The sequence below is a fragment of the Cryptotermes secundus genome, unplaced genomic scaffold (assembly GCF_002891405.2).
Source record: "Cryptotermes secundus unplaced genomic scaffold, Csec_1.0 scaffold73, whole genome shotgun sequence".
Lineage (NCBI taxonomy): Eukaryota > Metazoa > Arthropoda > Insecta > Blattodea > Kalotermitidae > Cryptotermes > Cryptotermes secundus.
This window is the reverse complement of record NW_019738871.1, coordinates 2657475-2679581: the sequence shown is the minus strand read 5'-3', so window position 1 is coordinate 2679581 and position 22107 is coordinate 2657475. Positions and strand designations below refer to the sequence as shown.

The 22107-nt window shown below is 41.5% G+C and overlaps 3 protein-coding genes across 5 annotated transcripts in view; 2 read left to right on the top strand and 1 right to left on the bottom strand.

Moving 5' to 3' along the window:
* LOC111871068 (4-hydroxybenzoate polyprenyltransferase, mitochondrial) overlaps positions 1–12119 on the top strand; it is a 32016-nt gene extending 19897 nt beyond the window's left edge. For 2 of the 3 annotated variants that reach the window (XM_023863841.2, XM_023863840.2), the window contains one exon: positions 1699–6396. In XM_023863841.2, the coding sequence (XP_023719609.1) occupies positions 1699–1779 (81 nt within the window). In that variant the 3' untranslated portion in view covers positions 1780–6396. Of the gene's footprint in view, positions 1–1698; positions 6397–11815 lie in introns of those variants that run through there. The other variant, XM_033754078.1, reaches the window with a different exon arrangement.
* Positions 9137–9858, bottom strand: LOC111871070 (protein Abitram). The gene has a single exon (XM_023863846.2). It carries the CDS (start codon positions 9764–9766, stop codon positions 9203–9205), a length of 564 nt encoding a protein of 187 aa, XP_023719614.1. The 5' UTR covers positions 9767–9858; the 3' UTR covers positions 9137–9202.
* Positions 12120–15290: 3171 nt separating the features above from the next.
* LOC111871069 (putative protein FAM10A4) overlaps positions 15291–22107 on the top strand; it is an 81881-nt gene continuing 75064 nt past the window's right edge. The window contains exons 1-3 of the mRNA XM_023863843.2: positions 15291–15464; positions 15759–16075; positions 20859–21026. Of these exons, the coding sequence (XP_023719611.1) occupies positions 15766–16075; positions 20859–21026 (478 nt within the window). The 5' untranslated portion in view covers positions 15291–15464; positions 15759–15765. The remainder of the gene's footprint in view (positions 15465–15758; positions 16076–20858; positions 21027–22107) is intronic.

The following is a 22107-nucleotide window of genomic DNA, read 5'->3' as shown; positions in this document are numbered from 1 at the left end:
TAAGTGAATTTAGCTCGGTCCTTCCTCTTCGATTTCGTAAAAAGAGGTTGGGAATATCTTTCAAAGTTTTCTTCTGACTGTCCTTTTTTCTTCCATTCTTCGTACACACGACACACCTTCGCTGAGGCCTTGCCTTTTTTCCTGTGCCTGTCAGTCGTCTCAAGAAATGTCTTTCTGTCAGTCTGGGGACAGTGTTGTCTGATGCATGTCTACCAGGCTGTGTCACTCTTGTCTCACCTGTAGCATATTTTGCAAACAGGCCTTCAACTAATAATATTCTGAAGGACAAGTGTTCAATGTTTGTCTTAGTGTTTTGTCTGGAAAGTATAAGTGAATTTAGAACAGAAGCATTCAGAAGTCTTCTGAACAATTTGTGGTACCATTTTCGCATTCTTTTTCTTTCAGTCAGGTACATTTGGAGCATCTGATCTTTCATGTCAGTCCCTCCCATGTTATGGTTATAGTCTACTACAGTCTTTGGTTTTTCAACTTCTTTTCCCCTTACTGTCACTTTTGTCTGTGAGTCGTCATGGTAAGTCGAAATCATGGTTACAAGCTTCTTGTCACACCATTTCATTACTGTCACTGGTCCGGAATGTTGACAAATTGTCTCCCCCTTTTTCAGTTTTTTTGTCTTTACTTCAGTCGGAACATTCTTGCGGTTTAGTCTCAAAGTGCCTACACAGTCTGTTTTATGGCTTTTCAGAAATTTAGCAAGAGCTGGACTATTGTAAAAATTGTCCATCCACACAGTATATCCTTTCTCAAGTAGTGGTTCAACCAGGTTCATTACTATTGCTGTTGTTTTTAGTGTAGTGGGTGTAACATAAGATGATTGCATTTCTGTGTCTCTGCCTGTATACACTACGAAGCACCATAAATATCCAGAGGTAGATTCACACAGTTCAAAAGTTTTGATACCAAACTTTGAAGACTTCAATGGGAGGTACTGTCGAAATGATAGTCTTCCTTTCCACAGTGTCAGAGATTCGTCAATAGCAATGTTTTGTGTAGGAAGATAGATATTTTGATATTTATAATTTAAATGTGACAGTATAGGAAAAATTTTGAACAATCTTGCAGGGCCTGTGTAATTTGATTTGTCTTCATTATTATTGAAATGTAGAAACCTACATATAATTTCAAACCTGTCCCTTGAAATTACGTCTCGAAACCCAGGCGTATTCAGAATCCTACGTTTCAAAAAATAAAGTCTGGTTGTAGGCTTTTGTATTATTCCCATCAACATAAATAAACCTAACATGACATATATTTCATCTATTGTAACTGGAACCCAAGATCTCACAGAAGAAGGAAATGAAAATAAGTTGCCTCTATTGTTTTGGTATTGTTGTGCATACCTGTTTGTCTCGTGAACAATATGATCCACTAAATCCCTACTAAAAACAACTCAAAGCAGTCCACAATGTCACTAGCATCTTTTCCATCATTTTGCGGCCCAGAAATATTACAAAATTCTTCCCTTCTGCTTACATAATTGCCCATATTTTCCCATTGAAGAACTTCAACTTCTTCAGTCTCTTTGATGTCTTCATCATCTCTGTCATTGACAATTGCATCTACCACTGCAATATCATCAACATGATTTGAACCAGAATCACTACTTCGTAATTCATCTATTTCTGAATCACTTTCACCTTCTTTTTCTTTTTCTTCTAATTCTTTAATTTAATTTAGTTCGTCAGGGAACGGACAAATCTTCGTTACTGGCCTTCGGTAAGACCCCTTGCTGGTCCGCACAGTCACTACCTGAACTAGGCAATCAGCCCCAGGATGGGTCTCCTCAATGATGCCTGTCGGCCAGGTGAGAGGAGGAGCGTTATCTTCCTTCAGGAGCACCAGCCTTCCTGGTCGAAGATTAGGCTGGTTCTGCAACCACTTGGAACGCTGCTGGAGCTGGCCCAAGTAGTCTGCCAACCAGCGCCTCCAGATGAGCTGCCGGCACCGCTGGACCAGTTGCCGTCTTGACAGACGTGAGGATGGCCCGACATGACAATCTGGTTCAGGGAAGGACATTAAGGGCTCACCAATAAAAAAATGCCCCGGAGTAAGGAACACACAATCACCAGGACTGCTAGGTATTGGAATGATGGGCCTAGAGTTCATGCATGCCTCAATTTGCGTGAGCAGTGTGGTCATTTGTTCGAATGACAAAAGAGTGTTACCAGCTACCTTCTTGAGGTGAGTCTTCACCGATTTGACACCCGCTTGCCACAGTCCGCCGAAGTGAGGGGAGTGGGGGGGGATTAGATGCCACTCCATCCCTTCTTGAGCTGCGTATCTTGATATAGCTGAAAGATGATCCTTTGAGCCTAGCAGTCGAGACATCTTGCTCAGCCGTCGTTTCACTCCGGTGAAATATGTGCCGTTGTCACTGTACATCTGACTGCAGCACCCACGTCTTGAAACGAACCTTCGTAACGCAGCAATGAAGGCTTCAGTTGTCAAGTCGCTGACCAGTTCAGTATGTACGGCCTTAGTCGCCATGCACACAAACAGTGCTATATAGCATTTTTCTCTGGGTTCTACTTCAAGGATTACTGTATTTCACTTGCAAGGGCCCACCATAGTCCACACCACAATGGGAGAATGGCTTGCTTGGTGTGACGCGAGATACAGGCAGCTGTCCCGTTAGCTGCCTGGTGGCCTTGGCCTTCGTTTTGAAACGTAGCACACTTTCGGATCACTTGTCTGACAACCGAGCGGCCATCAGTTGTGCAGAATCGCAGTCGCAGCGAAGCTAGAAGAAGTTGGCTTCCAGCATGCAGCAATCGTATGTGCTCATTCCAGATCAACAGTTTGGTGACATGATGTTTGGATGGTAGGATGAGGGGGTGTTTCTGATCAAAGGGTACGTCAGCGTTCTCCAGTCTACCACCCACCCCCAACAGGTTGTTCCCATCCAGGAAGGGATGTAACGTCAGAAGCTTGCTGTGAGAGGGTAATGCTTTCCCTTGCTGCAAACTCTGGATCTCCTGAGCAAACGATGAGTGCTGTGTAATGCGAGCAATGACAATCAGCGAATTGTGAAGCTCGGTAGACGTCAGTGGTCTGTGCTGGCCTGATGCTGCACCTTGTTTCAGCTTGTAGAGGAACCTGAGAACGTAGGCAAAGACTCTTTGTAATTTTGCCCAACTGGAGAATCGCTTGAATGAGGCTTCTATCTCTGAATAGACGGTAATGCAGCATAGCTTTACTCCTCGCCATTCAGGAACCTTCTCGGGATCTGCTGGGGGCTGTGCTGGCCAGGAGGAGGGATCCTAGCTTAGCCAGGAAGGTCCCACCCACCATAGCTGATTGCCTTGAAGTCGTCGTGGGTCCGTTCCTCTGGAGATGATGTCCGCAGGGTTGTCCTGTGATGCGACATGTCTCCAAGCTTGGTAAGTGGTTAGCCGTTGGATCTCTGAGACTCTGTTGGCCACATATGTTTTCCAAGTTGACGAGCACCCAGCTATCTAGGCTAAAACAACTGTGGAGTCCGTCCAGTAAAAGCGTTGAACAATTTGTAGGTTGAGGGCCCTATGCACCATATCTACTAACTGGCTTAACAGAAGGGCGGTGTTCAGCTCCAGTCTTGGGAGCGACACCTGCTTCAATGGGGCCACTCTTGATTTAGAACATAACAGATGAAGTGTGATGGTTCCGTTTGGGCTTGCAGAACGTAGATAGACACACGCCCCGTAGGCTCTTTCTGAGGCATCGGCGAAGCCATGAAGTTCTACAGTGATGCTTGTGCCGTCTGCTGTGATTCTTCTGGGTATACTAATCCTGTTGAGATCAGGCAGCCGTTGGTGAACTTCCTCCCACCGTGTGGCAAGTTCTGAAGGCAATCTCGAGTCCCAATCCAGCTGTCGTTGCCAAAGGGTTTGAATGAATAACTTACATTGTACGATGACAGGTCCTAGTAATCCGAATGGGTCGTATATGGATGCTACATTAGCCAGCACCATTCTCTTCATCCATGTCACATTCTTGTGCCTGCTGTCCACCACACTGAATTGGAACAAGTCACTACTGGGATACCAGTGCAGTCCAAGAGTCTTCACTGCACCCTCGTCAAGAGGAAGATTGCAAGGTCCCTGTGTCTCCTGAAGTGCGGCTGGAATGGCCTCCAAAATGTCTAGACTGTTGGATCGCCACTTCCAAATAGGGAACCCTCCACTCTTGAGCAATGATGTGACGTCGTCATAGAGCTGGATAGCTTCGCTAACAGTGTCCGTTCCTGTGAGCAGGTTGTCGACATAGAAGTCATTCTTAATTACTTCAGCTGCAGTCAGTTGCGTAGGTTGACCGTCAAGTGCCACCTGTAGTAAACATCGTGTTGCCAGAAAAGGAGCTGCAGCGGTTCCGTAAGTTACGGTGGTCAGATGGTAGGTTTCTAACCGTTGACTGGGATGACTTTGCCACACGATTCTCTGGAGGTCTCTGTCGTCCTCATGCACTTGAATCTGTCAGTAAATTTTCTCCACGTCTGCAGTCAATGCGTACCTGTGTGTGCGACAGCGTAGTACTAAGGAGAACAGATCCTGCTGGATGGTTGGTCCTACCATCATGAAATCATTCAGCGAGAGTGACAAGGTGGTTTTTGCTGACGCGTTAAAGACTACTCTAACCTTGGTAGTGCTGCTTGTATTCTTTACTACCGCATGATGAGGCATGTAATAGCAAGACCGATGCTGGTCAGTAGGGTCGACGAGCTCCATGTGCCCCAGTCGCAGGTACTCATCCATAAACTTGACATACTCATTCTTCAAATCTGGGTTTCTCAGTAATCTCCTTTCCATGTACCCAAAGTTCTGGGTGGCAGTGGCAAGGGAGTCCCCAAGTTCTTCAACGTCTTGCCGTAAGGGTAGCCTCACTCTGAATCTGCCTGCATCATCACGGGTAACAGAGTTTGTGAAATGCTCTTCACACATGCTCTCTTCCTTGGACTGGTGGCGTGTCGTCAATTCTTCTTGCAGCCAGAAACGTTCCACTTGTGCATGCAAGTCGTGAGTTGTGGTTACCAATGAGGTTGTTGCCATCTTCCGTTGTCCCACGGAATGTGCAGGTATATGTCCTGACAAGACCCAACCAAATTGAGTATTCTGGAGTGCTGGGTGGCCCTGCCTAGATTCCTGTTCTGGCCTCAACACTTCAAAACATACAGTTGCACCTAGCAGTAGATCTATGGCCCTTGGTTGGTAGAAGTGCGGATCTGCAAGAGGAATGTCGGTGGGCAATTCCCATCCTTCATAGTTGATTCTTGACGGTAATGAGCCAGTGATCAGCGGCACTACAGAACATACAATGCGGTTGGTGTAACTTCTGATGGTGGATTCAATCTGTAGTTGTCAGAAGTGAAGGGATTCCGTTGCCCGCACGTTGCTTATACCATTGATGGGCACAGAATGCCGATTTAGCTTGAGGCCCAACCTATCCGCTAGGTCTCGAGACACCAGATTCATTTGAGAGGCACTGTCCAGAAGTGCTCAACATTTATGATTTCTACCTTGACTATCCTTAACATTGACAACAGCGGTAGACAAAAGAACGTCCTTGTGAGGGGAAGCGCCCCTTGATGTTGCAACAATGTTGTCTGTATACTGCTCAACATGTAACGTGTGATGGGGTTTGTTGTGATTCCTACAGCTTCCTGAGTTGCAGCTGTTGGCTCTGTGGTCACTTCGTAGGCAATTGTAGCAGAGGTTATGCTCCCTTACAAGGCTGATGTGGCTATTGACGTTCAGGTTCTTGAATTTCATGCCCTTGTGCAGACTGCGAAGACGCGCATAATGGACAGGGGGGAGGGGATGTGGTGACAAAGGATCATCGCTGTCCTCTCAAGCTTGTCCCACGTTTCAAGTCCTCCTGGGCTCCCACAGCACGATTTCCAGGGACTGGCAGTTACTCTGCAGAAACTGAATTAGGTCCTTCAGGCTGGGGTACACTTCGCTTGAACTACTATTCTCCCACTGCTTCCTAAGATTTAGACTGATGCGCTCCAGTACCAAGTGGGACAGTATGATTTTGTGTAACGGTGTTTCGATTTCAAAGTCTCCACTGCATTTAAGTTGCTGCAGAGTTGATTGATTAGTAACCGCAGCTCCTTAGGAGAATTGTGCCTTGCATTTGGCAGAGTCATTAATTCCTTGATATGTAGATCTGAGATGAGCCGTGGATTATGGTACCGACCACGGATCAAGTCCCACGCAACCTTAAAGTTGTCTTGAGATACAGGCAGATTTTCTATGAGATGGTGTGGCTCTCCAGAGAGGCATGATAATAAGTAATAATATCTCTGAATGTCTGTGAGCGCATCATTACTAATAATCAGTGCTATAAATGTGTCGTAGAAATGCATGAAATCTTGCAATGCACCACTGAATTTAGGTAGGAAAATCGTTGGAAGCTTCACTATGGTATTATTAATCACTCTTTCATTATTGACAGATAGGGGCGGAGAAGGGGGTTCGGTGCACAATAGGGTTTCCATTCTCGCTTCGAGCTCTAGGCACAAATCATCGAACGCTGCCCCATTGGTTTCGTGCGATCCATCCTCAGGTGTGTTGATTTTCAGCTGTAATTGTACATCATTGTATTCGTCCACCAGGCTGGACAGTAGCCGCCTCCTAACCTTGATTTTGTTCAGATTGCCACTGACTTCCCACGCAATTACAAAGGAGCTTAAGCGAGTCACGCGTGATTTGATGACTGCTCGTTTCTTGATCAGGGCACGTTTCTGATTGTTGTCCATGTTATCCCATGAAATATGAAGGACGGTTTGTGATTTTGAACCAGATTGTACTTACCGGGTCATGGCTGTTGGCAGTGCGTCACTGCGGCCCCCTTGCTTCGTTGGATAACGAGCACAATGCACATTGCCAAGCTTGCACAATCGTTTAGATTAGTTGCAGTTTTACTGACAATCCGGCCCGGAGGACCAAAAAATGTTGTGTGCTGAGCAACATCTCTCTGATAGCTCCTAAAAGTCACGGACTGTATTTAAACACCTCTTAATTTAACTTAATGTACAGCAACCAGTTTCCACTTGCATGCTTCCTTTGTGCCGCCAATACACGCTTCCCCACGCTCACCCCTAGCAACCATCCTGCTGCTCCCTGGCGAGCACAGGCACCACCATGCCACAACCTTAGAGGTGCCGCCCTCAAGCGGCCAAAGCTCCAATTACTTAGAATGGCTGCACTCAACACTTACAATGGAAAGCAGAAATCTCACCCTTTAAACTTTCTTGCAAAGTAGCTATCATTTAAGCTGACATGCTGTCAAGCATGGCTTGTACAGAACTGGACATGGTGACGGGGTTGGTAGAAGGAACCTCTACACTAGCCTGCTCTGTAACTCTCACATCACATGCGCGCTTTTCTACTTCCGTACTCACACCTTCTGACTCTGTCCTATCTGCACCTCGTTTTGGCCTAAAATCACGACATATTTTTCTTGCACTCTCTCTTTCTGTACGGATGCGAGGTCTTCCTCACACACTCCTGACATATCTGCGTCTCCTTCCAACTCCACAACGCGGCTGCGCAGAGCACGGTTCAGCATAACTGCACACCACTGACTGACCTTATTTCTGTGGCGCTGACCCACTGTTGCTGTCCGCAAGTGAAGTGCGGCTCTGTCTATCCTGCTTCTCTTGTTGCTATGGTTCAGAATCCCCAGTGCTGCTACCCTCGGATCTGGACCTTGCTGGTTGCTGGGTTCTCAGTCTCGCAGATAGTTGGACTAAGCTGGCAGTCGTCCGTTGTATGTTGCCTTCGTTATTAAATTGTGCGCTCACGTTGGCTGTGCCACTTCTTGTAACTGTCCCCTTTCTATCTTTGTATTTATTTGCCGGGTTTGGTAGAACACTCGACTCTTCTCAGGATTGTGTCACGGTAATAACGGAGGCAATGGGGAAACTTATACAATTATTGCAGAAGTTATGGGAAAAATTGTAACTCCTGCCATTGATCCCAATATCAGTGTCCATACTACTGCTGTTCCGATGGCAACATCCAGACGTTGGTGTTTCTCACTGTTTATCAGGAGTAGGCCGATGACGAGGCTGATAAAATTGTCCAACATACGGGCAATCATTAACCATGTGATGATGTTCATTATTTTCATGGTCATTGGAAGAGAGTGGGCCATTATAAATAATAAAATCCATATGAAGAGGAACACTATTTGGTCAAGTTCATGGAGGTCCACTACCCCTATCAACATTGACAGTGTGAATTTCGTGAAGCTCATTGTTGCGGACGTCAGGAATTTGATCACCATCGCATTGTTCAAGGTGAAGTAACCCATTAACGCCAAGAATATATCAATCACCACATTACTGAGTTTTTTGAATGACATCAATGTCTGTGCTGCCTCTTGAATGTTCCTTCTTATCGCTTCCATTTTCTCTGTTATTGTCACTTCTACGTGGATCGAATTTTGTTCTTAGAATCCACGTGGCTCAGATTCTGCTTCTTGAAGATGGCACACATCAAGTTCACTTCAGTGGGGTCTGTGTGTTTGCAGAGAGGTCACACGGGCCGCAGTAACTGTGGCTGGACACCTCCTTCTGCGCTCAGTTGTTGCCGACGCACTGTGCGCAGCCGTGTTGTGGAGTTATCAGGAATGTGGGCTGATCGATAAATTGTTCCCTAGAGAATTCTTCCACCTGTCATCATTTGCTTTGTAGAATGGAAAGTGTTCTGAAAATATATTGTCACATATTAGGGCTCTGCATGACTTATAAAATGGATTCTGGATTTGATGATCAAATTTATTGGACACTCTCAACTTCATCTTCATGCCCCTGCTGCTTTACCCCCAGGGAAAGAGCCCCCAGTACCCATTGAGTAGGAGGTTGGGTAGACCCCAGAGCCAGTCTGGATGACTTGGAGAAGAAAAAGTTTTTGTCTCCAATGGGACTCGAGCTCTGACCCTTCGCTTTTGTAGCCCATAGCCAGTCACTATACTGACTGTGCTGTCCTGGCTCCATTGATAATATTTAACAGAATTTAATGTAGCTGATTGCCCAAGATTTGTGCAACATTTTGGGAGGAATGTACTTGTCTTCTGTGAACTGTGAAATGTATGGACAGTGAGAATAATTAGTAAGAAATATAAATCAAAATAAATGAAAGTGTTTTTATTTATTTATGCTAACAGAACCTTACTGTAACTTACAGTTTACTTATATCTAATCCTGTGTAGTTCGCTTCCTCACTACGTCATTATACTCCTCCAATGTTAATAGTTCTTCTCTCTGTTGATTACTATTGTTAATGCTAGGTAGTAAAATAGCTATATAACCTTCTGCATCAGGCTTTTCAATCAGTAACTTTGGGTTTTCTATCAAGGCATCATTCATTTCCACCAATTTTCCTTTTATGCAGCTCTGTACTGTGTACTTTGAGCTGTCCACACATTCAATGTAACACAGTGGTGAATCTGGCTGCAGAAACTGTGCTCCATGCTTGCCTTTCCCAGAAACTTTGTTCTTCAATCTGTCAATATTATGAGAAACTTGAAAATCAATTTTTCTTATTTCTTTCTTCTCTTTTAGTATGGGGTGGGATAATGCTAATGTTATTAAGCAAATTCTGTTGGAGTGAAAAAGAACACAATGATCTTCCCCCTTCTTTCCTCCACCATCAACACAAAATCTTCGAGTGTAGTACCGCTCTGTCACAGACTGGAACACACTGAACTCTTCTATGCTGTCCTCAATGGGAGCTATATTCATGTGCTCAGCCTCTGCCATGTTGGAATCATGAAGACATGTTACTGAGAATGTGAAGCTCTGACTTTCTCCTGCATCAGTTGAGCCTTCTGCTGATTCAATTTCCGCTTTTGTTCTCTCTGAAATATAATACATCAAAAGTGGAGAATTTAATGTACTGTAAGATCAGTGGTCAGCGTTCCTGGCTACAGATCAAGAGGTCCGGGTTCGATTCCCAGCGCTACCAGATTCTTTCTGAGAAGTAGTGGGTCTGGAATGGGGTCTACTCAGCCTTGTTATGATAATTGAGGAGCTATTTCAAGGAAATAGCGGCTCCGGTCTAGAAAACCGAAACTAACGGCCGTGGGGATTTGTTGTGCTGACCACATGACACCCTCTATCCGCAAAAGTTGGCGCTAAATTTCACCAACAAGTGGCGGTCGCTCGGTCAGTAAAGTTCACTTGCGGACTAAAATAATGGAGTTTGTTTGTAAGATCAACAATGCCGTATGAGTACTGGAAAGCTTGGCATTTCTCAGACTAATATGTACCATAAACAACCACTCTTTTATTTTGAATCTGATATTCTCAGTGGTGACTGAAGAACACCAGCTTCTAGGATGTGATGCTGTATAGAGAAGTTCAGTGATGTTTACAAGAATGTCCTGCCTCCATCTGTTGTTCATGGTAGCCAAGCGGTCTAAGGTATTCACTGTCTTTGCTCACTCAGAAGCCAGGATCGTGGCTTTGAATCCCAATCAGGGCATGGATGTTTAGTGTTTGTGTACAGGCAGAGGCCTTGTGATGAGCTAATCACCCACCCAAGGAGTCCTACTGAATGTCTACGATCTAGTAAACTGAAGTGAAGGGAGAGTTTCATGGAGGTAGGCCAAAGCCCAAATTGGGGCTGTAGGGCCAAATGAAGAAAAACCTGCCTCCATTTGCAGGATCAAAGAGTAAGCCGAGTACATAACCAGTGAGAAGCAGGTGGCAAGTGGCTCAAAGCCAGGTGTTGTTGGAGCAAGGAATTTCTGACCACATGAGTTCATACCTCAAGCCTTGCAGGACTGGATAATGACAGCTACCAAATTAAGAGTGGAAGTAAATCAGCCCTGAAGATGAAGCACAACAAACAAAATGAACTCCGTGATTTTTGCCCGCAAGTGAACTGTACCAACCGAGTGACCGCCACTTTTCAGTGAAGTTAGTGCCAACTTTAGTGGATAGAAGGTGTCGCGTGGTCAGCACAACGAATCCCCACAGCCGTTAATTTCGGTTTTCTAGACCAGAGCCACTATTTCCTTGAAATAGCTCCTCAATTATCATCACGAGGCTGAGGTGGACCCCTTTCCAGACCCAGTACTTCAGAGAAAAAAATCTGGTAGACCTGGGAATCGAACCCAGACCTCTGGATCTGTAGCCAGGAACTGTGACCACTAGGCCACAAAGGCGGTCAGAAGGTGGAAGATGAAGTACAGTTCTCCAAAATGTTGGTGAATGTCTACCAGAGTACATGGAATCACATCCCAGAATATAATACTCTTCACTACGTGTATTTTATTATTAATTAAAATATCTATTCCCACAAGAAATAAAGTGGAACTACATTTTTAGTTACATAATTTTGAAAAGACCCTTTCAAATGCAAAATAAGCATTTTTATCTCAAACTCCACTCCCATCGAAAGTACATACGATCAATGAAAATGAAGAGCCATGATGCTGGAAATAGTAATGTATGGTAGCTAATCTGGATGGATATTTGTCATTCAAAATTACTTGTTTCCAAAAGAAATTGTTGTCACATTTCTGGCATTCTTGAGAGATCAATAGATTCTTCAGTTATTTAATGATGCCTTTCTAACTGCATAGGTTATTTAGCATCATTTATGAGGATAACTGAATAATGAACCGTGTATGTGTGTGTGTGTGTGTGTGTGTGTGTGTATATATATATATATATATAAAACTTGTTCCAACAGGAGTATCTACTGTTTATGAAGAAAATTAACTGTATGCTTACCTTCTTAAATAGCCATTATATTAAAATAGAAGATGACCTTAATGTCATAAATTTCATGTTACACTCTAGAGTAGCCTTTCTCAACCAAGGTTCCACGAGAGGTCGCTAGGGGTTCCGCAAGAGATAATGAAATATATGTACATGTATATACATATAAAACATTGTGCTTTCATGTTCACGCTTGTGTGTCAAACAGTATGATAAATAAAGATGTACTGATGACATGTCACGTGATGCTGAAGAGGTTCTGCATGATAAACTGAAAAATAACAGTTTCTCTATCCAGGTTGATGAGTCAACAGATTTCACCAATAAATGTCATGTTGTATAATTTGTAAATGATGGTGAAATTGAAGAAAAATTTTTTGTTGCAAAGAGCTGCNTGCTGATGACGCTGCTTCCGGCACCAGTTTTTGGTGTCTCTCTTCGTCTGATGCCTACCCTTTGACCTGTCCAGCAAGGGAGGCCCTGCCAGTAGCTACGCTACCGCTGGTATAGCTCTCAGGGTCCTTGGCATACTCAAACCCCTTCACCACGATAAGGTGGAGACACCAACGAGGGGGTGTCTCCATATCTGGAAACAAAAGCTCTGTCTTGGGAGAACTGTGTAGGAATCTGTACTGAAGGTGCCCATCAGTGGTTGCCTCCATTAGAGGTTTCACCTCTATTGTAAAGAAAGGAAAATCTTGATGTCACATCACACTGGTTTACTCACAGAGTGGTTGCGCTGTTTCAAACATTCTTGGAAATTGAATGAAAGAAAGTTTTGGATGATGCTACAAAAATGGTTAACTTTAACCTGGACAAACAGCACATACATGTAAATCTCCTGCTAGGTACAGAAATCCGGTGGCTTTGCAGAGGAAGAGTTCTCAAGAGGGTGTCTGAGCTGGAAGGTGAATTGCAGGATTACTTTCAAGAAAAAGTTGGCCCGATTTTGCAGGGTGCTTTGAAGATGAAGAATGGCTGGAGAAACTATCCTACTTAGCAGATATTTCATCACATGAACCAGTTGAAGAAGTCTCTGCAAGGCCCTGGAGAAAATGTTTTGGCAAGACAAATGTTTCCACTGCTGCTGGGGCTTCAGAGTGAAGAAGGTTATCAACAAGTCTGGTCTTATTGGAAACCATCTTGAAAAACTGTGGAACATAATTAAACATTATTTTCCTTCCCTTTCAACACAAGTGTATGGCTGAGTGAGATCCCTTACTCTGAACCATCTTCTCAGCCTGAGAACTTGACTTTAAGAGAAGAGGAAGAACTCTGTGAGATGCAGTCTGATCATATACTCAAGATGAGATTTACTGACCTATCGCTGAACGAGATCTGGACTTCTGAGAAAGAAGAGTATCCTGCATTCAGAGGAAAGCAATAAACATACCGCTGCAGTTTCTGACCTCTTGCATGAGTGAGCAAGCTTTTTCTTGTTTGACAAGCATCACAAGCAAAGATAGAAATCTTCTCAGTTTAGTTGAAGATGAACCTCATGCCCGCTTATCTAAAGTTAGATCCAGAGTATTTGTACAGCAAAAAAAAAAACAAGTTTCATATTAAAGAACAAATTTCATTCTTTATTTTAATTTAAAAAATAACACCATTTTAGACAACATTTTTGTTTATATTGCTTTGATTTATCTTATGGTTTTCAGCAACCTTACTCTTCAACACTGTTAATAAATTTTCTTGTTGTAAATAACACTAATTAATCCATCTTTATATCAGATCTGACACTTACACAATGGAGTCGCCCGTCAAATAGTATAAAATATTAAATAATAAGATACAACATAACGGGCTTCCGAACATCACATCGGCCACTGTGTATATAATATGTCCGTATAAATATTATATATATTACAATTACAACTGCCAACTTCCAAGTACGGTCATATATACAACTTTTTAACTGTACTTTTGACTGTGTAAATGGTTATTTTAAGACTTCATTACATTTTATATTCACTCATATCATTTTGTACCATTGTATACATTTGGAAGTTTAGTATTGTATTTTATTTTATATTTGACATGCAATTCAATAACAAAAAGTTTAATGTATTTGCCTGATGATGCCCTCTTGAAGGCCGAATCATGTAGCAAAAGGATCTCCTAGAACTACTTACACATATTATTGATTGTTGTGTTGTGACGGCTTTTAGTAAGAAATAAATAATTATGATCAATGTCAACCTTTATTTACATTAAATTCAGACCTTGCCTTTATAATAATTTTTATGCAGGGGTTTCCTGAGACTTCAAAATTATTTCAAGGGTTCCTCCAAAGTAAAGAGTTTGAGAAAAGGCTGCTCTAGGTATAAGAGCCTCTCATAATGAACTTGATAACATTCTTTACTTACACAGCAACCAACATGGGATCAAAAATAACAGAATCAGGAAGTTTCAAGCTCTTTTTAATGACTACATTGTACATATACAAACATTAAGAAAGAATGTCATCCAGATTTCAAGATTTTGTGTGGAGTGCAGGTTAAAATACAGAATAGAATTTGCATCTGCTCACTATGACAAAATTAGGCCATTCATGCACAAATATTTAAGACTGTAATGTCATGACAGAGGAGCCAGGGTAGTGTAGTCCTTATAGTGACTGGCAATGGGCTGGACTGAGTCAGAGTCAGAGTTCGAGTCTCAGAAGGGTCAAGAATTTTCTCTTCTCCAAATTGTCCACACCAGCTCCGGGGTCCACCCAACCTCCTATCCAATGGGTACCAGGGACTCTTCTGTCGGGGTAAAGCAGTTGGAGTGTGAAGCTGACTACTCACCTCCAACAAGTGTTAAGGTCAAGAAAATGTGGATCTATATATCGACTCCCCCATACGCCTTCAAGGCGTAGTGCCTAATTTGTTGAGCACAGGGGCAACTTTACCTATGTCATGACAGTCATGTGATTATGTGTACTTTCACCCTTCAAATTTCCAGTTTTTATACAAGTGGATAAAGGTTTAAATTAGCAGATCAACATTTCTCATATGAATTGTACAATATATAAAATTAAATTTACATAATTTCTGTTGCCCAACCATTTTCTGAGTATGTCATAATTCCTAACGTGAAAGTTACGACAATGTACCTACCAACATACCGTAATATTTAAATATATAAATTCTGTGGTATGAATACCTCTCACCTCTCTTCGTAGACACTTTATAAGTTCTCTGTCGGCATCATTGCAGTAGCCAAGGAATTTTCCGAATGAGTGCTGGAAAAGACATTATTTTATGTTCAACACCGAAATGCACGAGAAGTATTTCAGAGCACTAGGTTTTTCAATGTGGAAATTCGTACCTCTTTATGGCAGTCTTTAAGCAAAGAAATCAATTTATTACATTCTTCTGAGTGTAAATGCGGTGATAAATCGCTATGCATTATAAAATTAAACTTATAAAAACAAGAAGTATTTTCATACGCATTGTCATAAACATTTAGCATAAACTATCCCTCGGTGCTTTTACCTCGTGCGTTTGTTATGCACACCATTAGGCCGCAATAGGGTTTCTGGGTATGTGGTTGGTATAACTGCAATGAGTAGCTTAAGCCGTAGGAAAATTCTGTATGTGTGTGATATGTACGTTTGTAAGTGGTGGTATAGTACTATCGGTTCAGCTGTATTAATTTGTTTGGGTGTTGGAAGCGATACGAGGACTGAAAGAATAAATACATACAAGTGCTTATTACTGAGATTATTTTGTGCTATCTAGTAAGTATATTTTACGTACAATTGAAGAATCCAGTGCGTGTAAACTAGTTGATCATCATCCTTTTTATTGCTTAGTTAGTTACCGTGGCCAGTAGCCTCACTTTTTCCTTCAAGGTCTCAGTGTGTACTGGATACAAACGAGTTCGTGTTTAGTACGCCTTATATTAAAGCCACATTTTAATTGAATTAATAATTTTGGTCTGTGCATGATATTCCAATTGCATTTGAACTTTTGGATATTGTATTAATTTTGCTCTTAATCAGTGTGTTCAATTTAAATTTTCTCTTCCATAGGTGCACCATGCCGAAATTACCATTTACAGCAGCACATCTCTCTCAGCTAAATGGCTTCGTAGATTTGTGCAAAAACGATCCCAAAATACTTCTTAGCCCAGAACTTGCCTTTTTCAAAAATTATATTGAATCACTGGGAGGCAAAATACCAGCAACTCTATCTGAGACTGATTTTGAATCTCCGAAAGCAGACATACTTGAGCCTGAGCCTGAGCCCGAGCCCAAGCCCAGAAAGGCGAAAGAGCCAGAGGCTCAACCAGAACCTGAAGTTGAAAGTGAAGAGAGTGACATTGAACTCGACAATTCGGGAATCATTGGTAGGCATTTTGATCGGTTCATTTTCAATGGGTAAGGAATTAACTGGCTGTGATACACATGTGTGGAATATGTTTGAGCCATGGGAGTTTGTTGTTGTGGTCTCACCATTCTTTATGTCACGAAAATTGGTACCTCTCATGCTGTACATTCATGCCATGCCATTTACTTCTATTTTAAATTTGTTTTATTCAATTAAAAGCATATGCCAGATACCTTGTTCTCAGATTGCACATATCATCTGTATTTCATTCACTATTCAATAGTGTGTGGGTGTTTGTGTCCATGTCTGTAAGTATTTGTATCTTTATATTTACAAAATTAGTATGAAATATTGGTTACTGAACAGTTCCAGCCCTAACATTTTGTTATTAATTGGTAGCTTCGCCGACAAGCGGTGGTCGCTCGGTCAGTATAGTTTGCTTGCAGACTGAAACCACAGAGTTTTTTTTTGGTAGCTCTTCTAACATATCAGAGTAGTTTGTAGAACCCATTACAAGTTTGTAAAATTTGAAGTTTTCACACCGGTGACTGTGAAGACTGCTGTCTTCCTGGATTGCTCATATAATATAAACTGACATTTCGGAAGAATGTATTGCCACCATCTTTAGGGTAGAAAAAAAGAAAAAATAAATAAGAATATCAGATATAAGATATCAGAGTAGTTTGTAGAACCCATTACAAGTTTGTAAAATTTGAAGTTTTCACACCGGTGACTGTGAAGACTGCTGTCTTCATGGATTACTCATATAATATAAACTGACATTTCGGAAGAATGTATTGCCACCATCTTTAGGGTAGAAAAAAAGAAAAAATAAATAAGAATATCAAATATCAGATATAAGATATCAGAGTAGTTTGTAGAACCCATTACAAGTTTGTAAAATTTGAAGTTTTCACACCGGTGACTGTGAAGACTGCTGTCTTCATGGATTACTCATATAATATAAACTGACATTTCGGAAGAATGTATTGCCACCATCTTTAGGGTAGAAAAAAAGAAAAAATAAATAAGAATATCAGATATCAGATATAAGATATCAGAGTAGTTTGTAGAACCCATTACAAGTTTGTAAAATTTGAAGTTTTCACACCGGTGACTGTGAAGACTGCTGTCTTCCTGGATTGCTCATATAATATAAACTGACATTTCGGAAGAATGTATTGCCACCATCTTTAGGGTAGAAAAAAAGAAAAAATAAATAAGAATATCAGATATAAGATATCAGAGTAGTTTGTAGAACCCATTACAAGTTTGTAAAATTTGAAGTTTTCACACCGGTGACTGTGAAGACTGCTGTCTTCATGGATTACTCATATAATATAAACTGACATTTCGGAAGAATGTATTGCCACCATCTTTAGGGTAGAAAAAAAGAAAAAATAAATAAGAATATCAGATATCAGATATAACATATCAGAGTAGTTTGTAGAACCCATTACAAGTTTGTAAAATTTGAAGTTTTCACACCGGTGACTGTGAAGACTGCTGTCTTCCTGGATTACTCATATAATATAAACTGACATTTCGGAAGAATGTATTGCCACCATCTTTAGGGTAGAAAAAAAGAAAAAATAAATAAGAATATCAGATATCAGATATAAGATATCAGAGTAGTTTGTAGAACCCATTACAAGTTTGTAAAATTTGAAGTTTTCACACCGGTGACTGTGAAGACTGCTGTCTTCATGGATTACTCATATAATATAAACTGACATTTCGGAAGAATGTATTGCCACCATCTTTAGGGTAGAAAAAAAGAAAAAATAAATAAGAATATCAGATATCAGATATAAGATATCAGAGTAGTTTGTAGAACCCATTACAAGTTTGTAAAATTTGAAGTTTTCACACCGGTGACTGTGAAGACTGCTGTCTTCATGGATTACTCATATAATATAAACTGACATTTCGGAAGAATGTATTGCCACCATCTTTAGGGTAGAAAAAAAGAAAAAATAAATAAGAATATCAGATATCAGATATAAGATATCAGAGTAGTTTGTAGAACCCATTACAAGTTTGTAAAATTTGAAGTTTTCACACCGGTGACTGTGAAGACTGCTGTCTTCATGGATTACTCATATAATATAAACTGACATTTCGGAAGAATGTATTGCCACCATCTTTAGGGTAGAAAAAAAGAAAAAATAAATAAGAATATCAGATATCAGATATAAGATATCAGAGTAGTTTGTAGAACCCATTACAAGTTTGTAAAATTTGAAGTTTTCACACCGGTGACTGTGAAGACTGCTGTCTTCATGGATTACTCATATAATATAAACTGACATTTCGGAAGAATGTATTGCCACCATCTTTAGGGTAGAAAAAAAGAAAAAATAAATAAGAATATCAGATATAAGATATCAGAGTAGTTTGTAGAACCCATTACAAGTTTGTAAAATTTGAAGTTTTCACACCGGTGACTGTGAAGACTGCTGTCTTCATGGATTACTCATATAATATAAACTGACATTTCGGAAGAATGTATTGCCACCATCTTTAGGGTAGAAAAAAAGAAAAAATAAATAAGAACAAGAAGGGAGGGAGAGTATGCCACATGGGAAATCATTAGAGAGCAGAAGGGAAGGGTCTGGGAAGATGGGCGAGCAGGTAGCAGGCCAGAGCAGGTCGTGTCGGGAGGAGGGGGGAAGTTTAGCGGGAGAGCTTTGACCCAGTAGCCTCAGGGCTAAGCTGCCGGCCGTGCATCCACCTGCGTAGCCTTGTGGATGTGGCGTAATGTTCCGGAGGTTTCCTGAAGGAGCAGATAAGAGGCTTCCATGACTTGCTGAGACAAAACCCAACTTCTCTGTTCATGCTGATGGGCCGGAGCTCAATCTCAATGGCCCCCACTAAAGATGTGATCCATGTATTGGATCTTGGTGGCGAGGATGGAGGTATTGTGAAACTGATCACAGTGTCCCAAGTTGATCCCGTCTTCAGCCATGGCTGACTTGTCTGGATCCAGGATTACATTTTCTCCAGTCATTACCACTATCTTTATAATTATGATATTACTGCACAGAACCCAATTACCTGGTTTGTAAAAACAAAGCCAGAAACTGACCCTTGTGGACTTAACTGTTGGAGAAGCGGCCTCCGTAGTCTAGTGGTAACGTTCCCACCTCATGACTCAAGGTTCAAACCCGGCGGAGGTCGTGGAATTTTTAAGGGCGGAAAAATTCAGGGAACAAGTCCTCTGGGAGGGACTTTAAGCCGTGGGTCCCGTGTCGTAGCTTTACGGCACGTAAAAGAACCTCATGTCTCAAGGAGACCTCTGAGTCAAATTGAAGGACATTTCCTGCCCAACAGTAGTCTCTAATGCCTCTGGTAGATGGGGGAAGCATCTAGATACCGCTGAGCCAGTAGAGACCGAACTCGCTGGCTGAGTCGGGACTGTTGGCACGCACCAGTACCGGTAGGGTGTAGAGACTGGTAGAATATCACGGGGACGTACAATAGATCAAACTGGTCGCGGTGCATGGGGAAACCCACCCCCTCCAATAATAATAATAAAATAATAATAACTGTTGGAGACAGATTCAAGGGTTAGATTTGGTTTTTTTTTTTTTTAAATATGTGTGTAAGGTTGGTAGTAGTAATGTGGTTGAGAAGATGGTGATGAAGTTTTAAATCTTACTTGTGTCACTCATTAAATACGTAAGTACTAGAAATAATCTGGATAATTCCATTAGTCACTGAGGCAAACATCTCATTGGTTCAACATTCAGTGAAATCCATCTACAATGAACCCTTGGATTGCATGTGGAACCCGTGCGTCTTTGGAGCCTTGATGTCTTCATGTGACCTAATTTTACAGAATTTTAGCACTTTGAGGGTGATGATCATGTCCAAGCTTGCATATTTGTTTCATTTGTACAATCCTCATATGTACAAGTACTTTGTTCTTCAGGCAGTCCTCGTGTTCAAATCCCATATGATATTTTGGCTCCTGTAATTTTTAAGTGTAGAAATCTGTGTACAAGATTTGTAAGGCAAAAGTTATCCCTGTAACAGGCCATGGAGGCCCATAGGGTTGTGAGACATTGAGGCTCCCACATAATCTAGACAGTGAACTCACAGATATTGGTAAGGTTGTCAGCCTTATGCGCCAGCCACCCTTTACCCCCCAGGAAGATTCCTGGTACTCATTTCTGTTAGAGGCTGAGTCGACCCGAGGCCCATAGTGCAGTTGGAAGGATTAGGTCAATTGAAAAATAAATCCACCTCGTCGGGACTTGAACCCATGACCTTCTGGCTTGTAGTATAGTGTCAGGATTTGTATGGCTTGTTTATATTCAATCAAGTAGTCACTTAGCTGATCTAGAAATCATAGGATTTGAGGTTTTCACAGCAGTGGTTATGAAGAACTCCATCTTTTGGGACATAATGCTGTGTACTTGAAAGTCAAATGACTTTTGGAGCAACATGTCCCCTCCATCTTCATGGTTGAAGAATAAACCAAGCAAGAAATCAGCATGAAGCAGGTTATAAGCAGAACTTGCCCTATTCTTCGACCTGAAGATGGAGGTGACATGTTTCTTTGATATGTCAGTTGACTTTCAGTGGAAGCACAGCATTATATCTCAGAAGACAGAGCTCTTCGAGCTAGAAATCCTTTGCCTTTTATGGATGGAACTGGGGAGATTATTACTATGTTGACAGGAATCTGCAAAAATGATGTTCTGGTTATTTAATTTTCTTCTAATTTAAGGAAGATATACAATTAATGTTGAAATAGTTTAATTTTACACATAACACAATGATATGTCTTGTTCCAGAACCAGATTTCGATGAACCACAGGCTATGGGTGGTTCTGATAAAGAGGTCACAGAGGAAGATATCGAAAAATCAGATGAGAAGAAGAGAGAAGCAATTGAAGCCTTTGCTGCAGGGGAATTCCAGAAGACAGTAGATATCTACACAGAAGCCATTTTATTGAATCCAGGTATGACTATCTGGACAATACATTGCTCTTAATCAGAATTTCTTAAGGGAATAAGTTGCATCAAAGTTCATTCAGATCCACAGCTCCTAAGACCTTCTGTGTTTCACCATTAGGGCCAACCCTGACGATGGATTTTCATTTTGTGCATCCTGTTGTGTTTATTATATACAATTCTTTATTGAAATCAGTCATAACACAACAACATAACAGTCAAGGTCAACATTATTGGAATCCGTTGTAACACAGCAACATAATGGTCAAGGTGAACATTGTTGGAATCTGTCGTAACAACAACTTAACGGTTAAGGTCAACATTATTGGAATCCAACATAACACAACAACATAATGGTCAAGGTCAACATTACCTTAGCTACATGTTTTGGCTTTTAAAGCCATCATCAGGCAAAATACATGGTTATATTCAGACACTATTGAGCTCATTTCGTTGTGACAGTAGAACTCGATACTTGACAACTATGTAACACTATAATAATACATCATCATCAGTAATCTGTCAAGACGACAGGTCCACAGTCTCTTCCAAAACAATTCCTCCATTTAATGCGATCTAGAGCTTTCTCCTTCAAATGACAGTATCCTCTTCTGTCCCCAAGGTCATCCAGCATCTTCTTACATCTTCTTCCTCCTCTTCTTGTCACTTGTATCCGCCCCTCTATCTTTCCTTTGATAACTTCTTTTAGAAGGCAGTTTCTGCGTAAAACATGACCAATCCAATTAGCCTTCCGTTTTCTTATTTCGTGTAGGATATTCCTCTGCTCGCTGACTCTAATTAACACTTCTTCATTTCTCACATAATCGGTCCAACAGATCTTCTCCATCCTTCTCCAACACCACATTTCGAAACTTTCCAGATGTTTCTGATCTGCTGCCCTAAGTGTCCATGTTTCAGCCCCATACAGAGCTATGCTCCAAATGCAGCATTTCACTAGTTTCTTCCTCAACTTTAAGTCCAATTTGCTGGTAAATTATTCTTCTTCTTGCTAAATGCAGCTTTTGCCAAGGCAATCCTGGATTTAATTTCACTAGCACACCTTCCATCATCTGTTAACAAGCTACCCAA